The sequence below is a fragment of the Parus major genome, chromosome 4 (assembly GCF_001522545.3).
Source record: "Parus major isolate Abel chromosome 4, Parus_major1.1, whole genome shotgun sequence".
NCBI lineage: Eukaryota > Metazoa > Chordata > Aves > Passeriformes > Paridae > Parus > Parus major.
In genome coordinates, this window is record NC_031771.1 from 29,501,234 (window position 1) to 29,528,995 (window position 27,762).

The 27,762-nt window shown below is 34.2% G+C and overlaps 1 protein-coding gene across 2 annotated transcripts in view; it reads right to left on the bottom strand.

The window, feature by feature from the left end:
- Positions 1-2,137: 2,137 nt before the first annotated feature.
- Positions 2,138-27,762, bottom strand: part of FSTL5 (follistatin like 5) — a 275,638-nt gene continuing 250,013 nt past the window's right edge. For both annotated transcript variants that reach the window (XM_015623545.2, XM_015623546.2), the window contains one exon: positions 2,138-4,592. In XM_015623545.2, the coding sequence (XP_015479031.1) occupies positions 3,890-4,592 (703 nt within the window). In that variant the 3' untranslated portion in view covers positions 2,138-3,889. The remainder of the gene's footprint in view (positions 4,593-27,762) is intronic.

Below are 27,762 nucleotides of genomic sequence, written 5' to 3' on the forward strand. Positions count from 1 at the left end.
GGTACAGTTGTGTGTATCTAAGCTAAAGTTTACTTTTCAGTCCCCCTAAAAAAAATGCAGCTTTCTTTACAATAATTGGTCATTCTTGACATTCTTCCTTGAGCTCATTATTTTTGCCCTTCTCCTCCAAGTCTTCCTCCATTGTGGGGAGATTGGTCACAGTGAAACAGTATCAGTGTGGTGCAAGTGCAAAGGTTCACAACTGCTGGGCTCCATTTCATATCTCTCTAATTAATGTGTGTATATGCAGAATGACTTTTTCCTCTCTCCCCCCTCATGTGCTCTATCTTGTTGCTTTCTGAATTTAGCTGAAATTAGGATTTTTAGATACAAATTATTACTATGTTTTTCCTCTTTTAACAACAGTATTCACAAAAAAAATAGTTCATACTTATGGCTCATTGCAGCTGAATAATGCTTAAACATGTCTTTTTTAAAATTCTTATGTGTTCTACATTTTAGTTGCTAACCTCAAAACAAAGTTTTCAGTAGCTTTCTTTAGGAACTGCTTAAGATGAAGACCAAAATGCAAAGGACAAACTGATGGGAGGTGAACAGGACTTTGTCTGTGTTACAGTGCTTCTTTTGAAGACATGACCATAGTTTTGACATGAGCTCTCCTATCTCAAATTGATTAGTAAGTTGACAGATCACTTTATTCCACTACTGAACCATACTGTAAATGTCTAGAAAAGATTTACTAGAAAATCTGATTCTATGGATACGCTTAAGTGGATATGATCACATTTGGACACATACTCACGTCTTATCTACAACGTTTTTTTCAAGTCCTCCTTCCCTCTGCCACAGAAATTTTTCAGATACATCAAAAGGAACACTTACCTCTGCATATTTCATCCTGTGCAAGTTCCACACTCAGGATTTCCTGAAATCCAAGAAACATGTTCCAGATTTCAAATGAGAATATCCTTGGTTTAAAGTGAGATGTTCTGAGCTAAGGACTTGAAGTGACAAAGCATACTGTTTTTTGAATTTTACTTAGGCCATACTCTAACACAGCCTTAACACTTGCAGGTTTTACATTAAACTCAATCAGAAACTCAAACAACTAAAACAAACTAAGTCTCCATCCCCAAGATGTAATAATAGAATCACAAGACAACTGAAGTTTGAAGGGCCCTTGGCAGGTCTCTAGTCTGACACTCTCCTAGTCACAGCCAGTTCCACTAAAGGTCAGATGAGCAAAATACAGACAGGTGTTGAAAAACCCCCAGGATGGAGACTGCATAGTCTTTCTAAACAACCTGCTCCCATGCTTGACTGCCATCACAGCTTTTCCTTCTATCCAGCCTGAAACTCTTGATTTAATTTATGCTGCTGTCTTGTCCTCCTGTAGGGCTGTGAAGAATCTAACCCTGTCTCTTTTATAACCTCTCATGGGTACTGGCAGGCTGCTATTAGCCCATCTCTGGGCTGAAAAAGCCTCCTTTTTCAGCTTTCCTCATAGAGCTGCTAGCAGAAAATGGAAACAGGTTCCAGCTCATCCCCTCATTCAGATTGAAGTTTTCAGTCAGGCCACCACCTGTATTTGAGAAAGCTGAACTTCAACTGTAAGAGCTATAAGAGCAACCATGGTGATCCAATATTTGTTTAACTTCACTGAAAATAAAACGGTGAGAAGTTGTGACCATTGTTTGCACACAGTCTGGACAATATTGTCAAAAAAGAAGTAGAATTATTGAAGGCAAATAATAATAAGCACATCACTCAACCTGTTGGTCATGTCTCTCTCGATGCAGACCAGGATGCAGTTGGATTTCTGGGCTGCAAGCACACACTGCTGAGTCATACTGAGCTTTTCACCCACTAACACTCCCAAGTCTTTCTCCCCAAGGCTTGCCTCAGCACATTCTCCACTCAGCCTGTACTTGTATTTTAGATGTGCTAATAGATGAGCTTGTGCTTTAAGATGAACTTTCCTTTGTGGCAGCCAAAGGAAACTTTTTCAGTTACTCAAGCTTTTCTAAAAAATTTTCTTTCCACACTTCATATTATTTTGCATATATATAAATACATCTATTTTCATACATCTATTTAAAATAATTGGTGCTTTTGAATAGTCAGTTTTACTTGCCAGCTCAGTGTGGCTGATTCGATGATTCACCAAAGTCAGGACTGTTTAAAATTTATGGGGTTTATTCTCCTTTTGTCAAGCATTTTCTACATACAGAACATTCACGTGGTATAAATTACAGAACAAAAACTGCATGAGACAGACTACTGCAATTGAGTAACAGACAGTTTACATGATTATTGTTTGATCACAATGGAGAGGAGATATTAAAAAGGAAAATAGATTCAGTAGCTAGAAATGTAAGCAAATTTTTATCTCAGTTAAAGCTACTTACCAGGAGGTTCGCTCAAGCTAAAGAGAGATCTACTGTACCACACAGGGCAGAATGCTTAATGCACACAAGATTACAATGCTAGAAAATTCCAAATTTCAAAGCAATTTTACACAATCTAAATTGCAGTAAAACTTTGTTTAAAAAAAAGATTTATTTTTTTCTGATTGCCTTCAGTAAATGGAGGTCAGTTTAAGAGTTTATAAGCATTCTTTAGCAAAAACGTAATAAAAATAAAAATACTCTCAAACTTCTAAGTCATTGCTCTGAGTCTGGATAGATGTTCACTGCTGGCTTTCTATTGACTTGTTATTCTGCTTCTGGGAATCTTATTTTTCCCATTTACACGTTTAACTAGTGTTATATTAGAATACTAAGTAAGCAAACTATAAAAAATACAAAGTTTTTGTTGTTTGTCGTTTGTTTTGGGGTTTTCTTTTTTGTTTGGTTGGGTTTTTTTTACACTAATCCAGTTGGATGCAAGGACTAGAAAACCTGTTGAGCTAACCAAATGGTTTAACAAATAGGAGTCAATGGTACAATGAATAAGCAAAAATATTATCTACTGGTCGTAGTCTTCAGTTCTTTGCATTCTCATTTTCTTAAAATACATTTTCTGTATGTTTAATTAACAGTTTCCTCAAGGATATAAGTGAAGCTTTGTGATGCCAGGTTTTTAGAATGTGGTATATTCTGAAAGGATGTGAAATATTTCTCTTCAGTAGACTTGAAAGTCCTTGCTGATGCCACCCTGTGATAGCTGAAAAACCTAACATCTATTTTTTTTCTAAAAAAAGGTTAAGCTTCTGCAAGCAGCTTTCTCAACTAAGACACCATAAAAATAAACTCCAAAATGCAGTGATCAGAAAACACTGCAAATATTTTTTCTTTTCCTGTCCATGTATGTTGCACAACTTGACACCTGGAATTTGATAACAAAACTTTCTTTCCAATGACAAGCAATCCTGTAGCCACAGTGGGAATAAATTTTGTAATTTCTATGTTTGTCTTTCTTGTGAGATTTTCGCTTCAAGGCACAAAAAGATTTAACAGTGGACTGGACAGGACATAACATTTCAGCTTAAGGAGTCAAAGGTTGTGGTACAACAGCTCTTGTTTCGTGTCTGAAGCAAAACAGCACAAAATTTCAATCATATCTAAGTCTTCCATTAACAAATGCAAAGTATCATATTAAATTTCCTGAAGCTTTTTTGGTTGTTTTTGGGGATTTTTTTTTTCTTCTTTTTTTACAATCATTTATTATGGTTATCATCAATTTCCATATTTAGTTATCTCAAACAACACAATTTCAGTTGATAATTAATAAGGAATACCATTATCAAATAGCTATCATTTTAGTCACTTTTATGTGGAAGTTGATTCAAATTGTGTACGTCAAAGACATAACAGGTATAGAAGGGCCTAACAATTTAAAATAAAAATTGTATAAATTTGAAGAATGGTGTAATTTGAGTGCAATGTACTGTAAAACTATTAACTCAATAAATATCTAACACAGATTCTTATGCTTCTCCAACCCAAATTACTGTGTTGCCTTTCTCCACTTCGGTGATTTCACAATTTAACTTATTGAGCCGTCCATCCAGGATAAACAGAGACTCCTTGGAAGGGGTCATGAGATACTGACCAAAAAGGCCACTGTCTTTTATAAGACGGTTCTTACTGTTCCAAGGCCATTCACCTGCCTTGATGGGCTCCTTCAGACTCTTCACCATCTTCACCTTGCCAGAGGAGAGCTCCATGAAGAGAACATCAGTTTGCGTGCTGGAGCTGCAGTAGACATTGTATTGATGAGCTTCAGTGAAGGACGGCTGAAAAGCCACATCAGATATGTGCAAATTAGTGTGAATGTCAAACGCATCCTGTATTTCTCCTCTCACTGTTATGGACTGGATCCTCATGAGGCCTTTGGCATCATCGATGCTGAGAAGGTAATGTCCATCTGGAGAGATGTGTGGCGTGCCCGTCACGTCACCATTGTATCCAATCACGGAATCGGTAACGCTATCCACTATGAGCTGTGGCAGGACAGCCCCAGTGGTGTCAGGCTTACAGCAGATGAAAAGATATCCTCCAAGATGTGTATAAGCCAGTGACTCAGGAACGCAGTTATAATCCTTTAAACTAATTGTCTTGATGTATGACATTGTTTCCAGATCAATTTTCTGGAGCGTGGGATCATCCTTATGAAGAATATATCCAAACCTGAAAGGAAAAGCACAAAACCAAAGTCAGAGCTACTGTGTGCATTATATATGAGTGAGGAAAGATACCATGAGCAAAGGAGATTATTAGTATGTGCAGCGATATATTGCTATATATCTCAGCTTCAGATGTTTCAGATATTAAGCAGTTTATAAATATTACAAATAATAGTTTATTTTTAGTGTTCTAGTAATTTAGAATTTATAAAAAAAAAAGCCTAAAACCCATTTATCTGATTAATGGGAAAGTTCTTTTTTCCTACTGACATGAGGGAAAAGGTAAACCATTACTTTTCAACTATCTATTCACTTCTAAATTTTACAAAAGCCAGAAAGGAGAAAAAGATTAAATATCAATAGATACCACATCCCACTTATTTGAATTCAGTTCATACAGCTCTTCGACTTACTTGGGATCATCAGCTAAACCCAGCACTCATTGTTATTCAGATCATTATCTGAATTCTCCTTATTTATTTCAATAGAAATGAATATCATAAAAGGATTTAGGTTTATGCCTCCTAATTATCCAAACACCACATTTCTTACAATTTAAATGACCCTTTATGGTCTTCCATACATCAAGGAACTTTTACTGAACATGAATAATATGGTTAAATTTTAAAATCCTAGAGCTGATTGATTGAAACCTTTTAATACAAACGGTATCACTATTCTATAATGGTAGTGTATATGTTCTGACTGCACAATGAATTGACTATATATATATATATATGTATGCAAAAAAGATGCTTCTAAATATTATGGAATCATGTGAAAGTATGTTAGCTTTACTTATCTAAGTAACTTTCACAGCACTTTTCCCAAACAGCTGTTTTCTTTTGGCACATTTCTTGGCATTTTCCTCTGAATTTTTGGTCCTAAGAATGAGGCTGTGTGATGATATATATATATATAATCTAAAAATACCTTTCACATCCTTTTGATATAAAGCCAGCCAGAATGTTCCAACAATTGGGTTGACAATAACACAAAATTTTCACACTATACTTGTAACCCTCGTGTATTTACTAATCAGTGAACTACCAAAGTAACAGGCAAAAAATGTTTCAGGAAATTGTTCAGTCAATTCCTCAGTATAAGGTGAATTACACTTGCACTTTCTACTGAATTGATGTAAGAACACTTTTTATTTTAGCCCCACCTTAAAAAATCCTTGCATACTGCTGCAGTGTCATAAAAGCAAAGAACCAAAGGAATTTTTCAAATTTTAGGGACCTTAGGATTTCATTTGGTCCAAATTCTGACAAAAGATGGGCCAGTGTGAATCAGACTGTCCATGATTACAATTTCAGATGATTATGAGATCATTTTTTGGCTTTGATTATTCAGCCACTTATAAATACATGAATTCAATCATCTTGGTTAGAAAAATGTGAGTCAGCTTTTTTGGAAGTTATGTCTAGACAACTTACTTAAGATAATGTTACTTTTCTATTCATGAGGTCTGCTGTTCTGTCATAGAAAAACATTAGGATCATCAGGCAGAATTTGATTTTTAGGTTTTTTGGCTGCAATGATGTCTGTTTCTTAATCTTTTTGGGTAACCATTAAGCCATTGATTCCTGGTTCCATTATTAACTAGTAAGCATTTGTCAGCTATAAGAAACAGACCTATGCTGTATTATGTACAGAATCATCCTGTAACAGAAAAGGCTGAATAGGTAACAACACTGACGCTTCACATGTCTCCATGTTTAATAATCAGGGTTGGTTATTAATCACATGAGCAGTGATTACAAAAGGACAACAGAATTGACTTATTGATTGTGTTTTTACATAACAATGTAAAGCAACAATCAGTGAACTATCCAGGAATGTTCACGTGAAGATAAAGGGAAAATACATACTTTTAAGGTCAATGTGACGACAGGTACTGAATAACTTAATTTTAAGTTATTATAATATTATTTAATCTATTTAAATAAAAATAGACAGAAAGGTTTTGTTTTAACTACTTTTGATCTCAATTGCACTTGCAAACACACACGAATATTTTTGTGTTTGAGACTGGCAAGCTGACCTTGGGTTTGGAAACATTATTTTTCTCTTTCAGCATACCAATATATAATCATGACAAAAATCATGAAATCTTTTTTAAAAGTGAAAGAAAGGGCTCTCATTGAGTTGTTCTTAGTTTACATAGGTACTAAATCACAGACTTAAATCCATGTGAAATTTTCCAATATACATAGACATACACTAAATCCTTACTGTGATTTTGAAAATACAGCAGTCATCATCTGTATTATTATATATATATATATATATATATATATATATTGGCATGTTGTTTTCAGAAACTGTATTAAACATAGTAATAAATTCTTTTCTGTAAAAAAAAATATCATTCATTTAACATTTTAATATATTTGATTCATTTTATTCTATGTATGTGTCCATCATATTTCATGGTACCTTTAATTCAGGAAAGAGACTTAAATTTTGACTGTGTTTTAAGTTGTACTTTAGTTTCTATCCTGCATGAGAGAAAACACAAGCAATCTTTCAAAAGAAAGGTAATCTTTTTTTAAAAACCCAAATGAATTCCTAGACATTTTCCACCACAAAACAAATTTAAAAATCTAAACACATATATTTTAAAGTGGTGAAAACCTAAATAAATTTAAAAATCTAAGCAGTTAAACTGGTCAAAACCTAAACCAATTTTTTTTTTTTTTTTTCATTTATCATATATCAAGTAAGAGGAAGAAATTTTTGTGCTGCTTGACAATTTATTTTTTTCTAAAGATTATTCCAGGTCATAAAAGTGACCTTTTTCTAAAGTAAAATACAAATGCAAAACAAGATTGGCATCAATTATCTAAATCAGCAAATATTACTTGCTGATTTAAATTGTGATTAAAATGAAGGATTTAAATCAATTTGGTTCAAAGAAATCTGCCTTGCTCATGATTATTTGATTAAGCAGTGTTAATGATCTGTTTATGCGACATTTTTGCATTCAAATATTATTGGTTTCAAGAGGAATATATAAGTTACTAATTTTTTCCTCTCAAATATTATTCCCAGAATATATGCTTTTGAACCACAGGTACACCTAACCTATGTTTATTTTGGTTGCATAAACTCTTTGATTACCAAATCTGAATGTGTTGGCTAAGGTTAAAGGAAAAGTCTTGTCTACCTTCCCTAGGGGTAAGCTCAGCTGGGCATGTGGAAAGACTCACTCACATTTGACATCCAGCTTCCAGCTTCTCACAACCTGGTGCTGCCTTCTCTCAGACAAATCCCCTAAACTCTGCCAGTTTCCATAAGCATTCCCCAAAACATGCCATTAAGATAAATTCAGCTACTGTGGAATAATTAAAATCCTTTAAATGTTTTTTGTTGACTAAACTGGTCAGTGTGAATGAAATATCTTAGGAGCCATGGAAGAACATTGACGTAGACCTTTGCACTAGCACAGACAGATTTAATAAAAGTTATGTTTGTCCACAGCAAGGGACTCCAGACCTCTAGACTTAGCCAGAAAACACATTTTATAACAAATCAGCTGATAAAATAAGGATACTAGTTTCTTTTATAGCATTATCTGTCTCTTTGTAATATTTAGTTCACAGTTCAAAAAGCCACAAGTAAAAAAAAAAAAAACCTTACAGTATCACAGACAGACTGTTCCTGCAATGTAAGCAGTGGCTTCAGCTTTGGTAATTAACTGAAAACTACAGAAAACTGGCTTGAATATTTTACCCACTATATCTGGTGCTGCATTTTTATTGCATTTGGGAAATCCACTATCCCTTGCTCCAGAGCTATTAAGGAACTTGATTTTATACGCTACAACACTAACCACATGTATTCTGATAACCACTTATACCTGAATGGTTGTTTACAATGTATCTTAAAGTGTGCAAAGAACAGTTTAATGCATTTTTTCAGTGATTATTTATTTTCAAACTACAATTATTTACTATTATTTTCCACGCTATTCATTGCATTCTATTAACTTCTGAATTGGAAAAAAAGATTTGTGAGATTGCTCTCTTCCCTTCCTCCCTCAAAGTACTGACTTCTCTAGCCCTGATAAAATATAATTCTATTTTCTTGTGACATTAACACAGGAAAGACTTTTTGCTTTATCATGTTTTCTAGTTCAAAATTTAAAAAGTCACTGCTTTGGACACAGATGTAGTTAGCCCAGTGTAATGTTTCTGCAGCTGAATACACTGAGAGATAAGTTATGTGAGCAGAATAATACACAGAACGTAAGTAGCAGTTTTTAGTTACTGATTTCAAGGCACTGAAATAAGATATCACTGAAATACAGATATTACAGAGTGTAAAGAAAGCTGAATGACTGGCCTAAGGCTATATGATAATCCATTGGCATAGTCTAGCTGAAAATATAGATTATCTAAGGCCCAGCATGGTTTCTAACCTATCATACTACAGGCTACCATTGCAACTGAGGTACTAAAGAGACAAATGTGAGAAAGTACATACAGCAAAAATACATAGCTTTGAATAAGCGTATACAAAATCACTCCATCAAAATAACATTTTTGACTACTAAAAATAGACAGAACTTTGGACCTGGCTGGGAGAGAAGTTGGTAAAATTTCATGAAGGATCTATCCTTCCCAAAACCGGGAGTATGGCTGCCAAAAGTAATTTATTAGAACTAATAGGATTTCATCAATACTACTGTTTAAACAATTCTTTCTTGGCTGTCATACTGCCTGCAACATTTCAGTGCTCCAATTAAAATTCAGTAAAGCTGGACAGGGATGTAAATACCCTAAGAGACCAACAATACAGATAAAAAGAAGGGAGGGAAAAATCATTTAAAGCTGCCAGTCTTCTTGGGTGTAAAAGGATTTGGCAAGCTGTGTGTTTGATATGTTTGTCTGCCTGTCTCAGTGAGAGCTGTGTGGCTGGAGTTTTGAGAAGCTGAACAAATCAAGAGAGGTCTGTTCCTGTGCCTGTGAGGTTTGTGAGGCTAATTCTTAGTCTCTGAGAATTGCTAGGCAGAGGCGTAAGGATGGAAAAAGTAATGATGTTGTGGAGGGAAGGTACAGAAGGGAAAAGGGGAAATGAAGAAAACTGATAAGAAAAGCTAAGAATTCCATGTCTGGCATAGTTTAAAAACCAAACAGAAAAAAAACAAAGAATGAGAAAACATACTTTTGTTACCTAAGATGAAAAAGTATTTTACAAGCCACCAGCAACTGAGGAAGCTGATAAGGTTTTTTTATAAGAATATATATCTGTCAGGTTAGATAATTTGTACCTAATTATCTTGAAAGAGTTGACTAGCTCTTAGCATTTTAATAAATCTCAGAATAACAGGAAATTTGGGAAGTCTAAAAAAAAAGATTGTTGAAATATTCATAAGACAAAGTCAGGTATCCGAGCTAAACTGAACAGCTTGATGCATATCCAAGAGAAATAATAAAAGAGATGATATGAGAATGAACTACAGAAAATCATAAATATAATGCAGTCAACATGGGTTTATGAAAAAATGAACTTTGTCAGACAAACTTAATTTAATTTTTTTATTAGAAAACTTTCTGAATGTAACTGAATATCAGCAGGGCATAGCTTTTTTGGAATAAAAACTCATACCTGAAGGAAAAATAATTTATCTATAATAAAATGTAGTTGTCAAAGCAGAATAATCATTTTACAGGAAACTTCTTGGTACAAAAGCTGATACTTCACAAAATTTTCACAAATGATTTGGATGTAAATGTCTATGAATGTCCATGGCACTAAAGTTATAGATAATGACAGCAAAATCATTATAGTCAGTTGCTCATTCAAGAAAAATGTGTTCAAAGGTAGACAAGTGTAAAGTTGAGCAACTTTTCAGGTGAATGAGGGATGTAGGACATTAACACTGAACAGAATCCTAAAAGGCAGCAGCTATAAAAGGATTTAATGATCATAGCTGACATGCAAGTCAATATGAAATCTGAATCTAATGAATCAAAAATAAAACCAAGACCCAAAAGCCTCTGTAAAGTCCTTAAGAGTATATCAAAAGTGAGTTAAGAATAATACAACACACTCATACCTGTATACTACACTGGGGAGACTAAGCCTAGAATGCTCCATATTTTTTTTATTTTTTAATTATTTTTTTTTATATAATTTCTGTCTTTCAAAAAAAGAAATAAAAAAATAATTAGGGGCAAGGAAAAACCTGAAAATTGTTTGAGGAATGGAGACAATGGTTTTATGCAAGAGTCTGAGTCCAATATAAAAATGGTTGCATATGGAAACCAGACAACGTTAAATTAGGAGTAGGTAATTTTTTCTAACAATGGGGACAATATACCATTGCAACCAACTACCAGAGACATGATGAATTTTCTGTGGTGGGAATCTCCAGGTAAAGATTATACTACTACCTGCTTGGATAAGTAGATGTAGTTTCAAAAATATCAGATTAATTATCTGAATTGCTCAATGACAATTTGAAATGTTTAAAACCGAAAGTATATGCAGAAGTCAGAGAAGATGTTCTCATGGCCTCTTCTAGATGATGGATATATGAAATACCATTTTTTTGGCTTTGTTCATATAATCAAAATTGCATAGATACAGTAGATTTTAATCTTATACTAATTCATTTGATGATGAGATTTTTAACCATCATAAGATCACAGAATGGTCAAGGTTGGAAAAAATCTTTAAGATCATACAGTCCAACCATTCCCCCAGCACTACCTGTGTAACCCCTCAACCACTAAAGCATATCACCATATCATCCAGACACCTCTTGAACACCTCCAGGGGTGGTGACTCCATCACCTCCCAGGGCAGCCTATTCCAATGCCTGAAAAGAAGCAACCAAGCGTTTCAAACCTCATGAAATGACTGTGATTTGACACAATCCCTTAGCTCACAGACACACACACAAGTAGAATGCAGAGGAGTCTGCCTTCCTGCAGGCCTAAGGTTGTGATGACACTTTCCCATCCACAGTATAGAAAATAGCAGTTTTTTAAAACTTACACTGTGTCTGATCTAAGTAAATGTGAATTTCACACACGAGTTACTAATAATTTTACAATTACTGATCTTTCATACACACACATCTATTTTGAACATAAGCATCCTCCTTGACATTGGTCTCCAAATTCAGGAGGCTTGTGAATTGCTAGTAATATTACAACTATAAAAGCTATATAATGGGGTGAAAGATGTTCTAAGGCTGAATGGTCATTCTCTTGATGTTTAGTGATCTAACTGTACAAGATCATGGTGAATAGGTTGCGGGAATGGTGTTAGACCACAGAGACCTGCTTCAGAACAGTTACCTGTTTACACACAGCAATGATCAGTTGCAAATAAATTTTAGTCCACTCTCCAATAACCTAATTGCTGCCTTCTAACTAACAGATGAATCTGTTTTCCCCTCTCTACAGCATTATGAACATTCTCAGCATACCAGTGTCAGCTTATTAACTCTGCTTCCATTGCCAGATTGGCTCTCATCTTTCTGATGAGGAGACAAGAGCAACTATTAAAAAAAAAATATAGTAATTACAAAATTTGTGAGAAAAAGTATTGCAAGTCACTAAGGTGACAGTTTTGGATTGCACCCGCAAGTAGATTGGGGGATGCAAAAAAGCTGTATGTAATAAAACAGGGTAAGAAAATGTTGTCCTCCAGGGGTGTCTACAGAACCAACAAAAATAGGAACATTTCACAAAACTTGTATTAGTGAGACTGTTGTATGAGGTTTCTGCAAACCAAATCTGTAAGTGCATGTGCTGAGCTTTGACTACCTCAAAAATTCTTTTTCTAGTTCATTCCAAAGGAATGCTATTAAATCTGAGTAAAGAAGTCTCATTACTACTCCCTGCTCTACAGAGATGGAACCCAGCCCCCAAAATAGCCAAAATGTAACTTTCCAAAGCGCTGGGCTACCTAAAAGGATAAAAAATACAGCCATGTATAACTATGTCATGAAGTTATGTCTGTCACCTCTGTGCATTTTAGCCTGTCTTTTTACGTTTAGGCTGTTGGAAAACAGCAAGTGATAGTTGAGAACACCTTCACTTTTCCAGAATGTTTTTTATATAGTTGATGGAATATTCAATTCAAAATTTCCTCATATAGCTTAGTATGTAAGTCTCCCACTGCTCATGACAATATTTATGAGAATTTCAACCCTTATGTCTCTTCTTGCAGTGAAATCATGCACAATATCAGCACTTAAAGGTGTTTCTCACAGTGCATATTGAAATCACATGTAATTTAAACCTGCCAGACATGAGAGAAAATCTTTACATTTCCACTAATTCATTGTACAGTTAATGTAAGTGGGAGCTGTAGCCTGTGGGCATATCACTCCAATTGGACTAAAAGCTAGAACTGTGAAATCTGTGATTGTTTCTTGCTTCACTTACTCCCTATGAATAAACAAGATTTTAATCCCAGATTTTCAAGATTTTTGACCATATGTTGTGACAAAAGTTTAAAATAGGTAGGGCTAATTATACTTCCCAACTCTGTAGAAGTTTCTGTAAGAGAAGTATGCTGGATTTGGCTGAGATGGAGTTAATTTTTATCATACCAACCTGCATGGTGCTGTGTTTTAACTTTGTGAACAAAAGTGTTGATAACTCACCAGTGTTTTAGTTACTGTTGAGCACTGCTGGCACAGCATCAAGGCCCTCTCTGTTTCTTACTCTGCCTTTCCCATGAACAGTCTGCAGGTTTGGAAGAGGTTGGGAGGTGACACAGAGGGCTACCCCAAGGATATTCCATGATATGTAATATTACGTTCAACAGTAAAACTTCTTCCAAAGTAGCTGTTGCTCCTGCTAAGTGGGAGTTCAGGCTCTGGCTGGGGACAGCTCTCCACAGGGAGTCATTAGTTTACCTTAATATGCTTTAAAAAGCCCAGTCAAAGGGAAACTGAGCTAACTAAAATTTACTCATCCAAAACAACTTCAAAGACATGGGAAGAGTATCCTAAAACGTGGTAATTGTAAAATGCAATTAAAAATAAAATGCAGATTATATGGATGATTGCCCTTTTTTAAAAAAAAGAAAAAAGAACATGCCCACATATCTAAAAATACATAATTACAGTGGTGAAGTTAATAATACTATAAATTATTAGTTCTGTTTTCATCTCAAAAAATAAATTCAAGACTATTTTTTAAAGTATTTTAAAGGTATTTAAAATAAAGGATTTCCCTCCAAGTTTTATGGGCCTATAAGTCTGTCTGTAAGACATATAGAAAAAAAAAGAACAGTAAACCCAGGAACTTCATCATTCTTCCCCCAAAGTAATTATCATAATTACCACTATCTTATTTCCTGAAAAACAGCCTAAAGATTCTCATTGCCAAGATGTCAAAATAATCTTTATAGCAAATCAGATTATTGCTCTACCAAAACTACTCTTCTCTCTTGCTCTCATCAGATTATCAAATGTCTCAGAGTGAGGGAAATCTTAATAAATCTTTCTTTGGAATAACGTGCATCGCTGAGAAGTGATTTATGACATAAAGCACTAACATTAATTTTTTTATTTTAAAAGGTATCAGTTTTGGAAAACTTACTAGGTATTATTATTACACATAAATATTGTCAGTTTTTACAATTATTTTCACTTCCTCTCTCTTTTCATACCTAATTTTCTGTTTTTTATCCACAAAATTCCATTGTTTGTAGTAAGTATAAAAGGTAAGAAACAAATTTTCTTTTCCTTACATGCTACCCAACTTTCACTTATGAGAAATTGTGCAAGTGCAGATTATCATTACAGAATTTATATAGCTGGCTCCCTACCACTGCCCAAAATAAATTATTCAATTGATGTCCTTTAAGGTGTGGGGCTTTCAAACCAGAAAAAAATCCCCAAACCTTTGTTCATGTAGAAAAATGGTTTATTATGGTTTTAGAACAAGTAATGTTGGTTTTACATAAAATTTCTCTTAAATTCTTTATCAAGTCTGTTCAGCCTAAGTAGCATTGACTCTGGAAGAGCTCAAGAAAAGTATTTTGCTTTTGAGGAATGAACAAAACATCTTTTTCCTCTCCAATAGCTAACTGTTCTTATATATCTGTTATGTCATTGCTCTTTACAGCTATACCAAAAATGCTTTCAATGTCATTAAACAATTTATAATGTGTACAGCTTCCTGCTCTGGATTTTGTGGGTTTGTTCCATAACAAGAAGTTAGGTTTCTATAAATTAATTAGAAATTGTATTGTAGAAGAATCATTGGTAGGATGTGCTATGTATTGGTAGTTGTAAGTGAACCTGAAAAACAAATCTGGATGAAATTTTTAGTGACTCACCCAGTTCTGTGGGAGGCTTCCTGGTTACAGGATGTCATATTTATGTGCATAACTCTCCATCTTCATCACTGTAGTACCTAAGTGATTTTTTTCCTATTTTCTAGTACTGAGAAAAGGCTTAATAAGAAATTTATTCCAGAGGATCAGTACTTACTGCCTGAACTTCAGCACTGCCACATTTTAATACCACTTTCCATATCTGAAAAGGGCTGACATTTTTTAGAAACCAAAATACATAGCCATTACACAAGGAGGTTGTTTACTGTCAAGTCTTTTCTGAATTCACTTGATGCAGTCACAGGGCAAACACTCATCCTGTGAGTTGGTGTATTTCACACTGGCAAGGATTCTGCTGCCATTTTGTTATGACTGTAAATAGGTGTGTAGCAAAAGATCATTAAGTATCTGTGGATTCCCCTTAGGACCCTTCTTCTGTCACCTAAATCCTACGGGACAGAGGGAGGGACAACAGCAGAAAAAACTCACACCAATTCAGTACTGAAAACGCATAAAATATCACTCTCACATACCTGCAGTTTACTTACTGCCAGTCTGCAGAGTTTTAATGAAGATATGTATTATTTGATCTAAAAAGAGTCAGTTATGAAACATAAGTACACACACATGCATGTGAGTATATAGCACAGGTACAATATCAGCTTGCGGTTGAAATATAGGAAGAAAATCACATACTACTGCATCCCTCCTTTCACTCTTTCTTGTAAGATGAGAACTGGAAAAGTAAAAATAATTTTTGCCTCATATATTCTGGGCCTTGGTCCTAAGGTTCCAAATACTTTCACTGCTCCTCTCTGCACAATCCTGCATCTCCCAAATTTGCCTTTAAAGACCCCCACTGATGCTGTTTGACATCAAGGGGTTGTATCCTTGAAAGAGATGACTTTTCCTTGTCCTCTCAAGCGATAAACATTCTCTCCCTCTTAGGATTAAACATAAATGTTTTCATTTGCAGCTGATGAACTGGAGAGTTGAATGCCTACATATCAGTATCATATATCATTTAGGACAGCAGTGCTAGATCTCGAGCCACACAGAGCTGAGTTCTGGGTGGTTCTGATAAGGATTTCAAGTAATACACTTTGAAATTAAAAAAAAAAGGTGCAGTTTTGATTAAGTACACATGCAGAATGAGTGCACTGCCACAATGACCAGTTCAATTTTAAGTACCGTGTTTTTTATAATCTCTTCTTTTCACCAGTTTATTAAAAATTGATATATGAACCAGAAAATAAAAAAAAATAAAAAAATTATATGTCTTAACTGTATCTCTTCCAGAGTAAATAAACATATAAATTTGTTTATATTTACACCAGTATTGCTTTGAAATAAACAAGAAAAAAACTATTTCTGCAGTCCAGTCAAGCCAGCTGCTTCCCTCCTCTTCAATTGTATCAGTGGTCAATAAGGAGGTTCAAGAATCGCCATGACAAATGTACAGCATCACCACAACTGCTTAGTGCAAAAAACATTCTCTACAGGTACTATTCCTCTTCTATGCACTATGTACGTCTAATTATGAGCTGAAAATCTAAGCTGCTATTTTTGCCAGCGGAAATTTAGACCACACAGTCAACAGAGCCTGAAGAATTTTTTAAAATAACCAGTACCAGAGGCCTGAAGGGGGTGAGAAAATTTCCTTATGTACTCCACTGTGTGTATAGATTAAATCTCCAGTAACCATTGCAGAAGACAGACAGCTTACACCCACGGATTCACTGTATTTTCACATCTAAACCTAGGTGCCTACAATCTGAACCTCACACTCACCATAAGCATCCTCTCAGCATGAAAACATAATATCCAAATATAGCCCTATAAAACTTTGTACATATTTGGACAATTGAAGCTTAAATGACTGACTTTACATCATGATGTGACTAAGATCTAAAATTATGTTTGAAATGTGATTGTCTCTTTCTCCAAGCCATTGTAATAAGTTTAGGTATCATACAGCAGTAGGGGCTATTAAAGCTGCTCTTTGTGGTCAGAAATTAATATTATTGATTAGAGGAATAGGTAGCACTACTGAAAGTGCCTGCATACAGTGAAGAATGTTATATAAGTCTCCATGCAAAACAGCTCTAAAAGCAGAGATATCCCAGAATTTTCAGGAATCTCTGAAGATGATTTTCACTGCTCTCAAAGCATAGCTTTAACAGAAAACCATCACTTCTCTTTCTACAAAAAGTATAATTTGCCAGCCATAATAATCAACTTCAGTATTTTTTCAAGGCTAGAGAGTCATCAAACAGACAAAGAGAAACTCTTCAGAGTCTCCCTTTCATTTTATCTCAGGGTTTTGGGGAGATCTTTGAACTGCATGCAAATCTCATGTATGAATTTTCCAAAAGCGACTTTGTTTATCACAATATCCTAGTGAACTATGATTTCATGACACTATTAAAGTACTTGTTATACTCCGACAGAACTAGCACCATGGTTACTGCAAAATATTGAGATGGAATCCACTTCAGACAATGAATTTACAAAAGATAACTAATATTTTTCAAGAATACTAAATATAATGGAATGAGGCTAGGACCATGCTATAGGTACTGATTTTAAAATTTTTGGAAATTTCCTGATTTATAAAGAATGATTTTTAAAGTGTTTCTGTGGACAGGAACTATAAAAGCTGTGAAAGGGAATGGTACACCACCTATGCTACACAGCTTTTCCAATTTTAAAGCACGGGTAACACAGGAAGAAATTAAAGCCTACTAAGGCACAATTACTTGAATTAATTGTAGCAGAGTTAGGTCCCAATCATCTTACCAATATTTACTGTCTTTATAATAGTGTGAAATTTATACTGTGTTTTGTGCAAAACACTAAAGCAAAGATAAAAGCAAAGCATGAAGAAGAAACTCAATGCAGGACTTAAAGGTATTAGAAAAGTGCTAAAGTCATGTGAATTCTGACACTACTTCTTTAAATTTAAATGGTATCATTTTTTCCCCCTCTTCCTTCAGGTAGAGCAACTTATTTTGCCTCTTCTATGCACACATAGCCAAGCAAGATGCAAGCGTGGAGCTGCCAACAGGTGGCAAATTAACAACCTGAGTTCCTCTGTGCTATTTTGTCCTTTTAGACAAGCCATATATATTTCTTACCACTCCAACTGCTGTCAATATAAAAGAGGAAATATCTAAGCATTGTTTAAAAAGATGAAATAGAGAAAATCTTTGTGATTTTTTCCTAGAAATGATGATACATTTAATTTTTTGTTTCTTTTAAAGAATACAGAAACATAAAACTTTAAGAAATGTATTCTTCATTTCAGGAAGATCAACAGAATAGAAGATGAGGAGAAGGAGAAGGAGGAAAATAATATAAACTGATAAAAAACTGATGTCCTCTATCTTTTCTGGTTTTGCCCTACCCCAAGAGATTACCCTTATGAAGACTATAGACTTTTTTAAAAATCTGAAATCTATCACTTCAGGAAAATTATATTCTCAAAATAGAAAGCAAATATAACAGAAGAGAATTAAATGAGCTACAATAAAAATTAACTGTACAAGAAGCAAAGAGCATTATTTTTTTGTACAAAAGAGAAATTTTATAACCCAAATAATTTTGTTTGAGAAAAAAGCCCCAAAGTATTATTTACTTTATCCTGAGTGAAAAAAATTTTGTTTAAAGCCTCCCAATATCCAACATTCTATGCCTTAGACACCTTCTTTTTTTTTTTTTTTTTTTTCTTTCTTTATATTTATGCAAAAATCAAACCAGGAAGATAAAGTTCTATTATTACAAAGTTTGATCAAATCTGCTCAAATCTGCTGACCAAAAGTCTTCTGGGTCTCAAAATAAAATGCCATTAACTACCCAAAACAGGTGTATTAGAGGTTCAGGGTCTACACTGATCCTATAAGCAGCTTCTCATCTGCAAACATGGAAAACTCCTACCATTTAAACAAAACACTGAAATAGAAGGGTGTTATAGAGCAAACATTGTTTCTGTCAAAATGAAGTCATCCACAGTAGCTTTGAAGAAGGAAATATTAATAATAAAGGAAAAAGGAAAATTGGTGTAAGAACTTTTTTCTTAGCTGTATAGCTCAATTGCCTTTACTGCTGCTTGGAGTTCTTGCCAGCAGTGCAACTAAGAATCTTTGAAGAACTTAACATACTACACTGCAAGCATTATTTACTTTATTATAATTACTCTTCAATTTATATCCATGCACTGATGATTGTAAAGAAGACTGCTTGCACTGGTATAATATACTTCAGATGCCTTGCATTCGTACCATTCAAATCATCACAAAATTAAGGTTTTTTTAGTTAAAGTGATTTTAAAATACACAATTATCATTGCCACATTGTATTACAACCTACTGTAGTATAATGCAGAAAATAAAATATTTACCTCTAGATAAAAATATTTTTAATTGTGGAAGTGTTTCTAGTTTTGTCTCAGGACTTAAAACATCATTGTTGCCTAAAATAGCTCATTTCCAGCAGGTTGCTCAGAAAAGACCTTTCTTTAATTTCTGCAGTTCAGAAATGGTTGTTTGATGATAACAAAAGGCTAAGCAGATTTTCCCCAGTAGGAACTGCTCATCAGCACAAATGGTGCCTTTCTTTTGGGTGCTATAACAGTTTTTGACCTTCCAAGTTTGCTTTCCTAATTTTGTTCCTGATGCTCTTGGCAACAGTAAGAACACTTGTTTCCTATTTTTCTCTTGTATCAGAAAAGGCACTTTTTTCTCCTTTTTTGGTATTTGCATGTAACAGAATTAAGCACAAAGCATCTTCCTATCTGAGAAAATATTTCCATCTTCTAGAAAATCTTAATAGTTCTCTATTTTAGTAAGTATTGATGTGCATGAATGCATACATTCACACACAAACCTGTAAAAATATTTCTGCCCTCTTCACCACTTTATCTGTTGAGTTGTTACTATTATTGTAAAATAAATATTTAAAACTCCCTCAAAAAAAGAGAAATAATATTTGCAGTAATATTGTGTGGATGTGATAATATACCTGGGAAGTAATAACCTAGCAGTCCTTAGGAATGTGGGAAAAAAACCCCAAAACAATTAAAGCCCACAGAACATAAGGCTCTTATGGAAAATGAGTAATTTTAGAATAAAACAATATCATCACTATAATTTCTGTTATATGAAGAACAGAATTTAATGGCAGGTCTAATTTTCTAAAAATATTGACTCTTTTATTATACTCCTGCTTGGGAAGAAGTTCTGGGAAGAAGGGTTTTGAAAACTTCAAGTTTCTGTGTTCTTAAAAATTTGCACATTAAACATCTTATCGGTACTTCTCCAATTAGAAGAAAAAAATACCTATCCAACGGGTAATCTGTGAAATTTACAGCATATGTCAGATGAAAGAAGAAAATCAATATGTAGACAGATATAACTTGCTTTCAATAAAATTATTATTATTATTATTATTATTAGTAGTAGTAGTAGTAGTAGTATAGGATTAAGCAATACCTTTCTATGATAAAAAGATGCCAGAAGAGATCTAAGCCATCAGATATCATAAGTGTGCATAATAATACTGATGAAAATAAATATAAGTCTTCATAGATTTATTCAGAAAGGAACTTAATATTCAATTGTAAGTAGTATGAAATGAACATTTTTAGATCTGTGGCAGCAGATAGTCTTAGTAACAAAAATACTCCTGATTAGATCCTGAAGTGTATTGAAATATAATAGAAAAGGACATTGCAAGGGCTAGGGGCAAAAGAAACGAAACCCAAAAGAGACCTGCTGTCTCAGACAAAGGGGATAACAAGTGCTGAATATCACCTGAGAGACCTGAATGAAAGTGATCTTTATAGTAAGTATTCGAAGATTTCAGAGATTGATATTCACAGATTTGTTCTGAAGATTTTATTCTTTTTTGATATTGCTTTTTATATATTTCATATGGTTCCTCTATTTCCACTCTCAGTGAGGGAGCTCAGTGTAGAGAGGATAAAACTGGATGTCAAAGACTCTCTACAGTCAATGATGGTCAAACATACTACAATGATTATTTTTTTTCTCTCTTTCTTTACTCTCTCAGCACATACTGACCATTATTTTGAAAAATAAGGATATCAAGGACTGCAAGATAGCCGTGCAAGACAGAAGGGAAGAAATATTTCAACAAGGGCTTGAAGGAATCCTGACAAGTGTTATGTTCTTCGAATAAAGAGATCTCGAATGAAACTTTGTGCTCTGAGACTGAATAGAAAAAAAATCCATTACTAGACAATATGTAACAGATATAGAAGATAATAATATAAAATAGATAGTTTCATGCATTAGTAAGCTTTAGCTTCTAAGTTTATCCTACATCATATTTAATAAGATTGTCTCTGGATTAAACACCACAAAAATAATGCTGCTGAGCTGAAGTAAATGACATTGTAAGTGTCATCAACAAAATCCTCACTCTTATTGGGATAGTTTTCACTTGGGTGGAAAAACCAAAAGTGATAAAATCTATTTATTTGGGGAACAACTGGGCAAGTTGTCTTCTGTAACTCAGCTGGATAAATTAAGTGTTAATTAATTAATTAATTAATTAAGTGTTTTCAAGCACTTCTTGCAGGAAGAAATTATTTCTTTCAAAACACTGCACAAAGCCCAGGACTTCTGACTCTTAGTGTACATTTGCACAGTTTAGGGATGAATTCTGAATTTTTAGGGTACTAGTGATGCAGGTGTCTATGAATTGTTTGAGTTCTCCCTTGGGGAGCACTTGCAAGATGTGTATTAGGATACACTTTAAAATTATTGCAAATTCTCCTCCAATGCTGACAAGAAATAATCCAAGAAATTTTAGGACAAAGGGAAGTAACTTGATTTCTACATTTATAGTATCTAGGAATATATGAAACTGTTTGTGTTATATCATAAAGGAACCCACACAACAAAAAGTCTATTGTTAGTGTTGGCAGCAAATGCATTTTTCTGTCTCATACTTTCTGGGGAAGGAGAGCTAGAAATTTAATAAAAAAAATCCCCAATCATTTTTAAAGCAATAAAAGTCAAAGAAATGGCAAGCTATCCAGACACAGTGAACAAAAGACATTCTAAAGATGCTCCTAAATGTCAGTACAAGGTAGGATAGGATTAAGAAAATCTGGCAATTCAGAAAAATGTGGTAACATCGAGGTGGGCAGGTGCCATATGGACTGAACAGTGAAATTTATATATGTCAAAATAAATAGTCAGCACTAGTACAGAATGAATAATGAGGTGGAGATAAGGACCACAAAGGTGATAAATTACACACATCAAAACAGTCTCAACAGATTTTTTCTTCATTTTAAACATGAAGTGCACATACTGTTAGAGCTGGGGATATGTGAACATTCTTAACAAATACTAAACTTTACAATTCCTTTCTCTCCTATTAGTTTTCACTAGGGACCCAAATTAAGAAAATGCTAGATGGAACCAAAATAAAACAAAACAAAACCAAAACAAAAAAAGCCCATATTTTTTTTTTTAATATAGTAAAATATTATTATTATATTTTGCAGATGGAATTATCAGAGATGACATTTGATTTAAAAATGTAAGATTATAATGGGAAAAAAGATCAGGCACATGATAGCAAATGTTTGCATTCTAATTTGTAGATTATACAAAGGTGAGAGTTGGTTAGAGTGGCTCTGTTAAAATGGAAGCTGGATATTTTATTCACCATAAGATATTACCTGCTGACAGCTAAGGACCCATGGAAGGAGCATAAAGATATTCTATTTCTTTCTATTTCTGTAGATTTGGAAGTTTCCTTAAAGTCTTTGATTCATATGATTTAGGCTCATATAAAATGGGTTTGTAATATAACAAATAGGACAGCTTAAACACAATTAACAAAAATCTATTACAAATGTTAAAAAAAACAACTAATCAAATGAAAATTTCCAATCACATTTTTACTAGGTCGTTGTCACAGATCGAGATTACAGGACTATTCTTGCTGCTATCAAGAAAACTAGCTCCATCCAAGCCAGACCCAGCAAGATTTTTTAAAATAATTGTGTTCTGGTTGTTTCTTAGCAAACACACACACAAAAAAAAGGTTAATTGCACCATTTTAAGATTGCCACCAAGCTAATAAATGAGTCTTTATAATTAGGGGCATTTTTTGAAAACCAACGAGTAATCAAGGCAGCACTAAGATAACTTTTATCCACTGGGTACAACAAATTATGTGCCATAATTGCAGGGATTAGTTTCTTCTTATAGTTGATTATGTTTTTAAGCATTAGATTGTGTCATATATTTCTACATACAGGTACAGGTAGATACTGTATTTTTAAATGCAGGTGGGTTCTAGGAGACAGGTGCAACATTTATTTTTAGCAATGCTTTGTCCACTTCAGATGGAAGATGATATTTTTCCCAAGATAAATATTCCTGTAATGACTTCTGCACATGCAAAAGAGAAGAAACCTTCCAGTGTAAAAAAGAAAAAAAAAATTACAATTTAGCAAAACTACCTTTGGCTGTATTACAGGTGCCTAGACTTACTCAAGTCAGGTTCCAGCTACTTTCTGAGCTAATGGGAAAGGTTAAGTAGAACAAAAGGATTCTTTTTTTTTTTTGACTGATGCTGTTGTTCTAAAGTGCTACAATGGCTGGCTGCAATCTCATGTTTCAGGTAGCATTTGAAGGGAATTCTTAATTCTAAATGGTCACACTGAAGTGGAAATGTTTTTTTATATAATCTTTTTTTCTGCTGACAGCTGGAATTTGTTGTTCAAGAGCTTTGTGACATTTTACTCAAGGTACCTAAGAGGAAAAGATTTGGACCATAAGTTAAATAAATTGGTCAAGCAGTACTGAATGGTCAGCTGATATGGGAAAAGGCATGCAGAATAACTGATTCCACAAACAAGATAGTTTTCCAGACTGATTCCTTATATGTGTGTGTATGTGTCTACATGTGCATGCATTTATTTTGCAAGGCTAGAAGCGGTCACACTGAATAAAAATACTAAAATAGTTTTATACTGGCTATATTTACATGTGAAATTAATTATTTATTAAATTTCATAGCACTGAGATTAAAATGAACTTTAAAATTGAAAATATTTTCTTCCTGAATTCCAAAATGCCCTGGCTTCTAAAATGTTATGTACACCTCTGAACATCATTTCAGTGACAGCAAATCTTAACTGGACTTGTGGAATGATGCCAATTATCTTCATGATTCCTATAGCTGCTTTCCCACAGGCACAGTTGGAAATCCGTAGTGCCTAGCACATTTTGAAGCCTGCAAACACTGCTCCTTGGCAGGTGGAGCACAGGAGTGCAACTGAAGGAGGATGCAGGTGTAAATTTGAGCACATGATATATCTTGTAATTTCCTAAAGGACTGAGATTTTCTTAGTTTAGAGATACGAAGTGACTACATTTATGAAATTTTTGTGTGGGAACATGTGAACAGAGAAGGACTGAAGTAGAGAATATAGGTGTGATGCACTAAAAAGGACTTCACAGTTCTAAAATGTTACTTATTTTAATAGTTGTTGCTGTTGCCAATGGTGGTAGTTGGACAAAGGAAGTTTCAATACTATAAAACTGTCTGAGCTGAATGTCTCAATCTTTCATTCTTTAGATAGCCTCTGGAACAAAGATGCTCTAAAATCCATTATTTAAAGCAAATATATATATATATATATATAAAAATGCAGAAAAGATTTTTTGCTGTCTCTTATCTTTCCCAAAAACCCTCTATTTTTCAAAAGCAACATATTAGGGACCAGAAGGGTCCTTCTTTTGAGGGGCAAATATGAGGAGAGGGGAAAAAATGACCACAAGGTTTTCATTTAGCTCAAGTCTCTCACTAAGACACAGAGTAGGAGGCTGCAGTGAACCCCTATCCCCCCTCTGTGTGCTGTGCCACCATGTAAGACTCACTGACAGATTCCACAATCCTTATTAGAAATTGCAGAATATTTTCTAAATCTTCTTTTCTTGCCCTGTTACTACTGAGCTGTCTCAGATTCCTGAAGCTTTCAAACTGTTTCCCTATATTCCCTTCATCACTATAGGCCTACAGCTTGATGACAAAGAACTTTTACAAAATTTCTGCTCCCCGAATGTGCATTGTTAACTGAATTTGTAAAATATTAAATTGTCTCTTAGCATTTGCCACTTCCATAGTTTCACTCAGAAAGTACTGAATAGAAAGCTTTCTCTGATTATGGAGGAATTTTGCAACAAAAATAATACCTTCTGTTTGATTATTTGCATAGAAATACTGAAAATGCTCTCACACCCTGTCAGCTACTTCACACCTCTGTAGGGGCTTAAACTCTGGAATGAAATGTGAATGTACTGACTCACTGCTCCACATGGGTTTCATTTAAGAAGGTTCACAGGAATGCATTGGCAGCACATTCCAATTACCTCTTAAAGAAAACCTTAGTTTTTGAATTGTTTTGTGCAAATGAATAAATGTAATTTTAGAAAGACTGCTTCCCCTATTGCCTACACAATGGAGACATAAAAGAGAGGAAAAACTCAAACGGAATATGTTAACTCTATTCAGATCCTGAGCCATCTCACCAGTGAGTTGATTGCTCATTCTTCCACTTGTTAGATCAGGTAACTGTATGACATTTAAAACACTGCTCCAAGATTAAAACAACTAAAAACTTAGAGTTACTCCATTACAGTGAGTCCATTTAATCCTGCTTTTGAAATACCTTACAGAGTGTAGTGAAAGACCTTAATTTATTCCAATTATCTTTTGTTCATTTCGATTTACGAACATTGGAGCTTAAATAATCAGCCCTTTTGCTCCTTAGGCTTCCAAGAATATATTTTCGTGAGTATTGCACAAGTCATCTTTCTGCAACCATCCCACACACTAATTGGAAAAGTCTATTTTTATGATGAGTGGTATTAGCAGTCAATTAAGGACAAGATCATTTGCTGTCCTGAATTGCTTTGGAACAGAAATAGCTCACTAAATAAAATTTTCTTCTTAGTAAATGTGTAACAACCAATATTGAAAACATATATCCAATTCTACAGAAGGAAAAATCTTCAGAAAGAGCTGAGGAAAAATACCTTGGGATTTGTACTAACAGTGTAATAGATCTCATCCTGCCTACTTTTGTGGCCCTGGTGTTTGGTAATTTTTCAACAGAATTGGGGGGGTGAGGGAGACTTTTTTCAAGCTGTGTATACTAAAAATATGGGCATGAGTGTGCATGAAATACAGTGCTTTACATTCATTCATTCATTCATTCACTCATTCATTCATTCTCTTGGTATAATTCAAAGTACATCGATAGTGAGTGCACAGCCAATGATAATAGCAGGGTGGGCTGTTTTTCAAGACAGGCAAGATGAATATAAAATTTCTTCCCTTTGAAATCTTCAGATTTCCAACAGCAAGACGGAGCAAACTTCTTTCAGTGTTCTTTCTAACAATAATTATTACTGCTTTGTGTCACAGCCTCTCTTTCTAAGATTAAGACTCAAATTGGTTGTGCATTGCAATACAACTGGCACAAGAAACTCATGAAAACTCATGGAAAACTGACTTTCTCTAAACTCTGAGCTTGCTTAGTGAGAAAAAGGATTTTTTTTTTCCATCATGAAGGAATGCTCAAAGGCATGATGTAATTCCTCCCTTAGAGTCAGCAGGTGATCTAGTCTTGTCAAAAAATACAGACAGGAAATTCTAGAATTAAGTCACATATTTTTAGAGCATCATAATGGGATGCCAACCAGGTCTATCTGCAGCTGAGACTCTCAGTACAACCACGGATTTTTTTGCTATCTGGAAACATCAGAGGGGCTCTTTTACACATTATTAAGGAGATATTTAGTATATTTTCACTAAAACTAAGAGACAATTTCTTTTTTTAATAAACATCTATATACACACACATATATCTTTATGAATGCAGATACGAAAGGATTACAGACAAAACATCGTTTGATTCCCAATGGTGATTGAGTGGAAGGAAATAGTATTGCTGGAACATAAAAGAGAGGGAGACACCTTCATAACACCCCAACACTAACTGGTTGTACTGAACTTACCAGATTTCTCTCCCCAAAATTGTAAAGTTTATTTTCTTGTCCCTCTTCTGTGTACATATCAACTAGCCACCAATTATAAAAGAAAGTTTCAAGATAATAAATTAATCTATTTTTCCTCTACTTCTTTTGGCTCATGCCCACTTAGTTTGGTTAGCTGATGCTTTGATGGTGCATCAAAGTATGATGGTTGTTCAAAGTATGTATGGTACACCTGCCTGCTATCAAACCAAAAGGTTATTTGCCCTGACTCATGTTCTGTGATAAGTACAAGAAAAAATTAACTCAGTCAGTGGTAGGAAAAAGATGGGAAAACAGTTTTTTCCTTGGAATGAATTACTGTTTACCTGATACCAAAATTTATAGTATCTCTTCAAATGTCTGATCTGGAGGAACTGTGTTCTAAATTATCTGCTGCCCAAAAGAGCATTAAAATGTGGGGAATTTTCTAATAATGGTCAGCCCATTTGGATTTTCATATATAAAAATAACTCACCTAGGTAAATCGAAAGTATAGTTTCACCAGTTCTTAAATAAAATTATTTTGCAATATTTTTTATATACTTATATACATGCTACTAGCAATTACCACTTTAGCTTAAAAAGACTCACTATAGCTTTAAATTATTTTTGCCTTTACTTCTGTTCCTGTGTTCTTTTCCAAGCCAACCTATTGGACAGAATATGCTGTAGACAGTAATACACTGCAGATGGTATCAGATGGTTTGTGCTTGCTGTTACAAAACCTAATTAATTCTTTTAAGTGATATGCCTTTTTTTAATTTTTTTTTTTTT